The sequence below is a fragment of the Cicer arietinum genome, chromosome 7, assembly GCF_000331145.2.
Source record: "Cicer arietinum cultivar CDC Frontier isolate Library 1 chromosome 7, Cicar.CDCFrontier_v2.0, whole genome shotgun sequence".
NCBI classification, from domain to species: Eukaryota; Viridiplantae; Streptophyta; class Magnoliopsida; order Fabales; family Fabaceae; genus Cicer; species Cicer arietinum.
The window spans coordinates 4,486,720-4,496,976 of NC_021166.2; the positions used below are offsets into that span (position 1 = coordinate 4,486,720).

The window sequence follows — 10,257 nt, forward strand, 5'->3', positions numbered from 1 at the left end:
TGAAGATAGGGAAACTCAAAGGAGAATAATGCATCACAAGCCTCATATTAAGGATGGAAACTGTGATTCTGATCAATGGTTTGATGATGAATATGAGTTTGAGTTTTTAAACAGAAATTATACAATGCCTCCTTCTTTTGCTGAGAGAGAAATGGAATCTTTTAATCATACACATGAAGAGCAGTTTCCACAAAATGATAGAGCACTAAAAAGATATACAGGAAGGCGTAGACATCATGGCAGGCCTCCCTTACTTGTGGATACCCTGTGGTCTGGGAAACCAGAAGACGAGTTCCCGAAATATGTAAATAATCAGAATTCATATTTGAAATATCAGAGACATTCATATCCCGAGTCAGAGAGAAATTATATGCATAGAGTAAATGATAATTTTAGGGGACATGAGAGACATAAACATGCCTTCAACAGAGGCAATGACTGGCACCGTGATTATACAAATGCTGCTGAAAATGAAGATTGCACAACTTCTCCTGTAGATGAGTGTGAGTTATACCCTTTCTCATCCGAGGTTCCACACTGGACCAACAATGATAATGTTGTTTGGCATCATGAGGGATTGCACCCTGAAGAAGATGCATTATTCTACAAGGAAACTCCAAGGCACGAAAGACTTGCAAGAAATGGAACTTTGCATGCTAGGGTGCAAAGATATGATATAAAATTAAAGCAGCATCAGATAAATTTTTCAAAGAGAGATAGAGAGAGCTTTTTAAATAGCAGCTCTAAGGTTATGAGTAGGGATCACTGTCGCCAGACAGTGCTGAGATGCAAGAAATCAGTTGACTTGATTAATAGGGAAGGAAAGGTAAAATTGGGGAAATTATGGTTAAGAAACTGTACTGCTGTATTTTTTATTCATTCGAGCTACTCCACATCTGTTGGGCTCCATTTTTTTCTCATTCAATATCTAATGTACCACTGCCCTCATGCAGCTATATTTTGTTTTTTTCTATCTTTACCTGTTTTACTTTTATGCTTTTAAAATAGTTAAGATTGTAGTTATGGCTTAAGTTCAGCATCCTATCTAGCTAAATTGAAGAGAATTTCAAGTCAAAATTGAAAGCAAGTCCACCAAGTCATTATAGCATAAGTCTCAGATTTCCTTTCCAAATAAAACGTGATATTTCATGGTTTGAAGATGCTTCTTTTGGGTCACGTATGTTTACCTGTATGTCATGTATCACTTTCATGATACAATTTTTTTCTTTTGTTGTAGCTGATTTTTCTATTTTCCCTCAACATAGTTTAATTTTATTCTGGGTATACATTGAAAGGGGGCCTTGCTGCAACAGTTGCAATTGCTGTCCTGTGACTAAGAGGTTACAGATTTGAATTGTGGAGCCAGCCTCTTGCTTATGCAAAGTAAGGCTACCTTCAATAGATCTATAATGGGCCCCGTAGTGGGAGTTTTATGACATAGCATGCCCTTTTCTATGGCATACCCTATGCTTCCGTGATTTTATTAATGGAACTCTAATGCTCTTCGTCTTTTCTTCCTTTCCCCCTTGGATACTCAACCAGCCTAAAAATTAATATATGGGCTGTGCTGGGAATGTGACTTATTATGGTAATGGGTTGTAGTGATTATGATTGCTGTCATTAACATGGGTAGATAGTTTGCCTGCAAAAACATGGATAGTTAGCATGGCTGATCAGGGACTAGTTACATCCTTTATTCTTTTGTCTGTACATAATTATGTAGCTTATGTGGTATGTTTTTTCTTTATAATCTTTATATTTAAATTGATTACAGCTTTTCCACTGGACATTTATTTTGCGTGCACATCTTTCATTGATTTTTGGAATTTCTAAATTAGTCTATAGCGTTGCAACCAGAGTCCACTACTTAATCATGTATGTAGATAAGTCCTAAGAAATAAAAAAATAGTCTCGGACATGTGTATGTTTGACATCAAGCATGAGGAGCAGCCAAAAGAACATCTGTCACTGATTTTATTTCTCTACTAAGATCTATAACTTTTTTTACCCTAGAACTTGCCGGGTACACTGTTGGTTCTTCGTTACTTCAAGTAGAAGCATTATTTTTTTCTGTATAGAGAATGAACTTTCATGTTTGGTCTAATGCGTAGACCTTGTTAATGGTTCAAATTAGTGTTTCTGGCAATAAGGATAGTATCTTCTAAGTCATTTTCCATCCTCTGACAATGGTGGCATTTGCAAGATTGTACACTGTGATGACTAGGTTCTGGCTAAGTATTGTGACTATTTTATGTATTCAAATCATTATGTTGTAGCTCCATTTACATGATTGGATTATATTGGTCTGATATAACTGCTTCAGTGTCATTTATACGTTTAGTTCTTAAACTTCTCATAATTAGATTGATTTAACAGCATTTAACTTTTAAAATGAATGACATTGTTGATCGTAGTATATTTTCATCTTATGTTGAATATACAAGCCAGCAGAGGTATAAGTTACATTGTTTTTATGTTGATCTTAATCCTTATGATCAGAGGTTCTACTATTTGATTTTTTTAACTTACTGTACTTTAAAGACTTCCTGCTTCTGTCGAGCATTCTATTAGTATCTATGTTTATTTGTATTAGACATTCTAATTCGGTGACTCAGATTTATCATACTTGTTGCACTTTCACTCATTTATTTGATGCATCATACTAGTTCAACAACAGTGGTTTTTATTTGTTAGATAATTCCATGTTTCGATAATAAATTTATGAGGTACCTTGTGACTGATTCTGCAGTCTGCAAAAAGTTCCAGAATGACGTGCAATGATACGCTTGAAAATGTGGATAGAGGGATTGCTGAGAAGCAGAAAGCTTTGGTAGGTTCTGATGGTTCTCGTAAGAAGGCAGCAACAAAATCTCTGTGTGACAACGAAAATAAGAAATCTCTTCAGAACCTTCCAGATAAAAGGCAACAAGAAGGTTTGGATGTAGAAGAAGGTGAGATAGTAACAGAAGAACCATCCATGGAGGTTTATCTATCCAGAAGAGATGCTTCTGAGGGTGCAGGACGTGCTGACAGTGTGAAGAAGAGAATGTCACAGGATGGAAATAATTCAGAACTGCATATAGGTAATTTTGACAGCCAGAAGATTCTTGTTACAATAGCTAAAATGGAGAAACGTAGGGAGCGCTTTAAGCAGCCCATCAATATGATAAAAGAAGCAGAAAAGAATTTGAAGCCGAACACTGACTCGGTAGTCAACACCGATGAAATAAAACAACATAGGCCAGCTCGAAAGAGGCGCTGGAACGGTGGTTAGTTTTTAAGTTCGAGGAATTTACTGTTGATTAGATTTTGATAAATGGCAGACAACTTTGGTCAGTCAATCAACAATAGTGTCAGAAAATACTCTCTTTACTTAGCAACATTGATTTTAATTGATATCTGCATTATTGAATACTTGGGGAGGGTTACGTTGCTGTTTATTAAAACTTTTGCAGTGATTGCTGAGAATTCATGTCTATATTGTATACCCTGATTCTTGTGCTTTGATAGATATATCAATTTTAATATATAACAGGAAGGTTGCTCTGTGAATTTGGTCAGGAAGTTTTTAATTGTGGAAAACAACTCTTTGCGGAAAGTTTGTGATGTGCATACATTTGGCTATTTTATTATGAGTTTAATGGTTATATACTAAAAGTGCAAACTTTTTTGTACTCATATATCCAATTACATTACATATATCTACATGGGAAAAATGTAATTGGATGCATCTGTAATAATGTCAATACATAACACCATTAAATTATTTTATTTTGGTTACTGATTAATATTTTTAAAACTTTATCATATAATATTAATATTAATAATAATGTGATATGTTTAATGAGTGAACGCCGTAAAAAAAAGTTATAGACGAATCTAATCTCATTTTAATATGTCACTATGAAACTTATTGGATATATGTATAAAACTTGTATTTTTAATGTTAAGTGTGTTATCATTAAACTCATAAATATAGTTACCTGGCAAGAATTTAACCCTTTTGAATTGAATCTGTATGTGTATTTAATCATAATACTAACTGTTTGACTTTTTATTTGATGGTTATTGTTGTATTTAGTAGCTTTTAGTGGGCATATGGTTAGACACGATTTGAAAGTAATTTGTGATATTTTAAGCATAATTTTTTTTTTTTAAATTATGTATACATAATGTTTTTTAACTGTATTTTTTTTACTGTTATTATTATGTTTCAGATAAGGGTAAATTTATATTATAAATTTCTTCTTGGTGATTTCTTTATGCTTTATTTTATCGTGATATATTTAGCATCTCTGATTTATATTTTCTCTTCGAAAAAGAGGGTTAAGATGTTTTATCTTTTTGAACATTACTGTATTATTTTTTTGACAAAAACAGTTCTGTTTATTGTGCTTTGATTTTGATATTATTGCCAACCATTATAATTTTGTATTGTTCATTAGTATTAACCTCGTTTTTTTTTACAGATATCCCAATATTATTTCCCTCGTTTATTCACGTTATCTTTGTTTTTTGCTAAATATTTTTATATATCTTTTCATTCGCAAAGTATCATTAAATCACGAACCGGAGTGCACTTGCCAATCATGAACTTGCACGTGTCACTACAATCTGCTTTTTGGATAATGGCCTCGGCCACACAAGCCATGTAGCTACGTGGATAATCTCGGTCCTGCTACAATATAGCTTGCACACTACCAAATTGCCCTTAAACATACACTTCAGACTTGGGGGTTTTGTTGGGGGTCAAACTATTGACGGATTATATCACACTAGAATAAATCATCAATTTAATTTTGAACTACCACTTTCCCTCTAATTTAATCTATAAATTATAGAAATATATGATAAAACAATTAGATTAATAATTTATTCTATAATAATTACATATTATTTCATTATTAGACAAAATAAAAATTTGAAGTAGATAGCCCATCAAATTGTTTTCCATAGATTTTGTTGAAAATATTTTAAAAAGTAACTTGAGAAAATAGCACTATAATATAATATAATTAAATTAATGTGTAAAAAAATAGCAAAGTTTTTTGAGTTTATGTAGACCGTGGAGGGCTATCATGGTAATTGTACATGTTATCTTCTTCCTCCTCCACATTTGGTTTGTAGTAGGAAACAGTTTATTCCGTTAACCAGAAATGAACTCCATCCCTTCTCCACCTCCATCTTCTTCTTCCTCTTCAAATTTCACTCTCTTCACTCACTCCAAAACCCCCAACTATCTCTTCAAATTCAGCCTCAAAATACCCATTTTACCCTTCCACTCTTCATCTTCCCATCTCACTTCACATCCACCATGCTGCACTCTCGGAGACTCAACTTCCTTGCTTGACAAAAATGCCCCTCCCTCCGAACATATTTCCCGCAACGACGTTCCACCGAAAGAAATGCTCGTGGTTCGCCGGCCGGTGAAGGAGTTTTCCGGCGAAGTATCCGACGAAGAGGAAGAAGTGAAGGAAACGGTGGAAGATAAAATTAAAGGTTCTTCAATTGATGATGGACTAACGAATTTTGCGAAGAAGATGCCGATGTTTGAACCGGAGAGAGTCGAATCGGATTCCACAGAGAAGCCTCTGACTGTGAATTTGGATTTGTCGTTATATAAGGCGAAGGTTTTAGGTAGAAGCTTTCGTTATGAAGAAGCAGAGGCAATACTTCAGAAGGTGAGGTATCTAAGGATCATTTTGATGTTTAGGGTCGACATTTAAGATTTGAAGGTGTGTCTGGTATCTAATGCATATGATGTCCGACACTATCACAATACGGACACATGTGATTACGTCGATTATGTTTCTTAAATTATTATCAATGTTTATATGTCGGTCTTAAATGTCGTTTAATGTGTTGTTTATAGTTCTTAACTTGTTTTTTAGAAACAATTTTTTTGTTGCTATATTTGGTTTTGTGGTGTGATTCTGATAATGGGTTTTGTTTTTGGTTGTCTTTATTTATGAAAGTGTATATGCTATTGGCCGGAAGATGGTCGACCTTATGTAGCACTTGGGAAATATTTGAGCAAGCAATCTAAAAATAGCCAAGCCAGAGAGATTTATGAGAAGGGTTGCCAAGCTACTCAGGGTGAAAATGCCTTCATTTGGCAGGTTAGTGTTCATTTTTGTTTTTGCATGTGATCATCACTCATCATCTATGACGGATTGATACAGACGCATAGACATCCATATCGGACATGAAACAAACACCAACACGTAGACACTTGTAATAATTTAAGAAAATGAAAATAATTGTATGTAAACAGACGTGCCAATGTTAGTGCCATGTCGATGATGGACCTCACATACCTTTAGTCTAAAGTGTTGGTGGTTCATAGCTCATCACATGTAGACACGTGTAATAATTTGAGAAAATGGAAGTGGTTGTATGTAAATACATGTCAGTGTAAGTGTCATGTCGATGTTGGACACTAAATGTTGGCTGTACATAGCTCATTACACTCTCAAACTCAACCTTATTGGCTTATCGACTGGAACTCGAACTCGTCCATGGAGTACTCAAGTCTTACTACTCATGAATTTGTAGTTTGGCTTATACGTCACATGGCTGTAATGTAGTTTTCACAGCCTCGCATGCCTAAGTCCTTTGAGGCTTGTACTAGCTAGAACTGTCTTCATCTGGTAACATAAGGAATGGGAGAGATTGCTTCCAATACTCTAATGATATATTGAATTATGATTTAACTTGTGTTCTGCTGAAGTTAACAAGTGAAAGCTCTCTTTTGAACAGTGTTGGGCTGTTCTTGAAAAGAAAATGGGAAATATCAGGAGAGCTAGAGAGCTTTTTGACGCTGCAACGGTTGCTGATAAGAAGCATGTTGCTGCTTGGCATGGTTGGGCAGTTCTAGAGTTAAAGCAAGGAAATATAACGAAGGCAAGGAATCTTCTTTCAAAAGGTCTTCAATATTGTGGACAGAATGAGTACATATACCAAACACTTGCATTGCTTGAAGCTAAAGCAAATCGATATCAGCAGGCTCAATATTTATTCAATCAGGCCACAAAGTGCAATCCTAAAAGCTGTGCTAGTTGGCTTGTAAGTCACCATCATCTGAGCGACATTGTTTCTGAGTCAAACTTATATGTCATTGTTAATGTTAAGCATGTTATCTTATCAATTCATTTTTATTTATTTATTCTGAATAGGCTTGGGCTCAAATGGAGGTTGAACAGGAAAACTATCGTACTGCTAGGAAATTGTTTGAGGTTATATCTTATACTGTCATTTCTATCGTATTTTCTTTCTGATTTCTTTGATCCATAGAACTCATCCGATTATATTTCATTACGACTTAGGAGTTGGAGGAAACTTTGCCATTTATTTTTGTTAATTTTAATCTATATGTGACTTATTTTTCTTTTCTTCTTTGAATGAATAGAATGCAGTGAAGGCAAGTCCTAAAAATAGGTTTACTTGGCATGTATGGGGTGTTTTTGAAGCTAACATGGGAAACATTGACAAGGGAAAAAAGCTTCTAAAGATAGGTCATGCTCTAAATCCAAGGGATGCCGTTCTTCTTCAGTCTCTTGCATTAATAGAATACAAACACTCAAGTGCAAACCGTGCTCGGGTTTTGTTCAAGGGAGCATCTCAATTGGATCCAAAGCATCAACCTGTTTGGTTTGTAAGTGGCCTACTCAGTTGTATCTTTACGTATATCTCAAATATCATTATTCAAAATTCTATTCCTTTTTTTATATGGTTTGTTGTGAAGTGAGCTGACATGGTGAATAATTTATGTCTTTCTGCAAACACTTTAGATTAAACACGACATGCACTGTCAGTGTAAAATAATTTTGCATTGTCCAACATTTCGTAGTTATTTTAAAATTGCGGTTACAAAATAGTCCTACGTGGCAAAATCATGAATTTTCATTGGATGTTGTAAAACTATTTTACATTGACGGTGCATCTCCATTAAAATCACTACTTTACATTATTCATGTTGTGGTTCCAACATGAAGGAAACACGGTGTTTCAGAATGACTTAATAAGGAACATAATGTTTCATAATGACTTAATAAGGAACATAATGTGACATTTTTTTCCGATTTTAATTAAAAGAATATGCTAATTAAACATGTGTGTAATTTTTTGGTATGTAATTTTTTGGGGGTATGCAGGCTTGGGGTTGGATGGAATGGAAGGAAGGAAACTTGAATACAGCTAGAGAATTATACCAAAAGGCTTTATCAATTGATCCAAACAGTGAAAGTGCTGCTAGGTGTCTCCAGGTTTAAATGTTGTGACAACTTGATCCTTTCCCTAACTTGACATTCACTGCTCAAACAAAACAACTTTCTTACAATGCAGGCATGGGGTGTTCTGGAGCAGAGGGTTGGCAATCTTTCAGCTGCACGTAGATTGTTTAGATCCTCATTGAATATAAATTCTCAGAGTTATGTGACATGGATGACTTGGGCATCACTAGAAGAAGATCAAGGAAATCCTGTACGCGCTGAAGAGATTCGTAACCTTTATTTCCAGCAGGTAACTGTTATACTGCCTTTTTATAGTTATTCAATTTATTCTTCTAATCAGGAGTGCTGCTAATATTTGAAATGTTATTTGTTGTGTGCAACAGCGCACGGAAGTTGTAGATGATGCTTCCTGGGTTATGGGATTCTTAGATATTTTAGACCCTGCCATTGACAGTTTGAAGAGACTCTTGAAGATGGACCCAAATTCATTTAACATGGCACCAGAGTCCGTGAGAAATATTACCGGAACAAAGAAAAACCCAGTTGATTTTTCTAGTGACGATGATGATAATGATGTGGAAGATGATAGTAAGTTTGATTTGGATGCTTTCATTATGGAAAGGTTATCCTTCGATGTGTCGAAGCTTGAAGTTCAATTGGAAACACCAAAAAAAACTTTTACAAACAAAATTTTGTCTCCAAGAAGGGTATGGCGATCAAATAATAGATTTGCCAAAGTGTAAGTTCAGAATACAGGTAATAGTTTATGGTCGAGCCTTACGTAGTACATATCGGTGTCTTGTCAAATTAACTTTGAATAGTTCAGTTGGGATATTGGGACTTATTTCCTTTGTTTAGACTGTTTTGCAGTCTTAGACCTATAAAAATAATCACGTAGTACATAAAGGATATCTTGCCTTGTGTTGAAAATGGACAAGAAATAATTTAGCATATGTTTGGTTAGGCGTTGGCTAAAGAATTTTTGCGTTCCAATGCATTGTATACGTGACTTTTATGAAGCTGCATTTGCTAGCTTCAAGTGAGACGTGCGTTTGGTGGATGTTCCACCGTGATCCCAAACAGGAGCTTAATGTAAACAAAGTATAATAATGACAGTATTGCATTGTGTTCAAGGAAAATGTGTCCACCTTATGGATTTTAGTAAGTTAAGATTACGATGAATGTTAAATTAAATTGATGGTGAATATAAATTAGAGGGAGGGAAATGCTAACAAGTGTCGTTGAGACACTAGTTAAGAATGGAAATGTATAATTTTTTTTTTTAAAGTTGTTAGGAAATATAAAAAGTATAATTTTTCACTTAAAACTTATTTTTTAAGAGAGAAAATAAATCTATTAGCTAAATAAAAGAGAGTTGTAGGACCTAAAGCAAAATGGAAAACTATTTTGATGAAAAGCTACTTAAAAAATGTACAAGATTTAGGAAAAAAAGATGAAGTTAAATGATGTATGTGTGATTTTTATTATTCAACCAAGGAAAAGTAGTCTAAAGTAATAGCTTCTCAAGTTTTCCTTGAGTTTAAAGCCTCTCTTAAAATTTGCAGCTTTTTTTTTTTTTTTTCTTTCAAATTTTGCAGCTTAGCTTGAAAATAGTCTTAACTCTTAAGAATGTCGAGTTTGCTTTAGCTGCTTAATTGGAGCGTCCAAATTTATAGTTTCTTCTCCCACTTCTATATTTTTAAAAGCTTCAAATTAATATGATTAAATTAATTAATTTGAATGTATTTTTATTTATTATTAAAATACATCTCAAAAATATTGAAGGTAGAGGAAAAAAATATAAAATAAATAAATAAATAAATAAATAAATAAAAAACATTCCACCAAGAATAGATATAATTTTGGGCTTGGTCATGGAACACTTTTGTTCTCCATCCCAACATCAAAATAAATTTGTCAAAAAGGATCAATATTTGTTGTACACTTATAAGTGCCATAAATAAATATAAGGAATAAACTAATGATTACCATTTGTGATGCCCTTTCCTGTTTTTCATGAGTTGTA

At 34.1% G+C, this 10,257-nt stretch overlaps 2 protein-coding genes across 2 annotated transcripts in view; both read left to right on the forward strand.

Moving 5' to 3' along the window:
- Window positions 1–3,560, forward strand: part of LOC101514510 (uncharacterized) — a 7,584-nt gene extending 4,024 nt beyond the window's left edge. Inside the window, 2 exon segments of the mRNA XM_073370753.1 lie at window positions 1–826; window positions 2,750–3,560. The exon segment at window positions 1–826 is cut by the window's left edge and continues 48 nt beyond it. Of these exon segments, the coding sequence (XP_073226854.1) occupies window positions 1–826; window positions 2,750–3,274 (1,351 nt within the window). The 3' untranslated portion in view covers window positions 3,275–3,560.
- A 1,480-nt stretch (window positions 3,561–5,040) lies between these two features.
- Window positions 5,041–9,142, forward strand: LOC101503658 (protein high chlorophyll fluorescent 107). The gene is made up of 8 exons (XM_004508093.4): window positions 5,041–5,681; window positions 5,976–6,119; window positions 6,760–7,065; window positions 7,176–7,235; window positions 7,409–7,654; window positions 8,154–8,264; window positions 8,344–8,520; window positions 8,615–9,142. Exons 1-8 carry the CDS (start codon window positions 5,157–5,159, stop codon window positions 8,972–8,974), a joined length of 1,929 nt encoding a protein of 642 aa, XP_004508150.1. The 5' UTR covers window positions 5,041–5,156; the 3' UTR covers window positions 8,975–9,142.
- Window positions 9,143–10,257: the final 1,115 nt, after the last annotated feature.

Coding starts and splice junctions, on each gene's coding strand:
- LOC101503658 (XM_004508093.4), top strand. CDS start 5,157: ATGAACTCCATCCCTTCTCCACCTCCATCTTCTTCTTCCTCTTCAAAT. Junction 7,066..7,175: donor AAAGCTGTGCTAGTTGGCTT/GTAAGTCACCAT, acceptor TATTCTGAATAG/GCTTGGGCTCAAATGGAGGT. Junction 7,655..8,153: donor AGCATCAACCTGTTTGGTTT/GTAAGTGGCCTA, acceptor GGGGGTATGCAG/GCTTGGGGTTGGATGGAATG.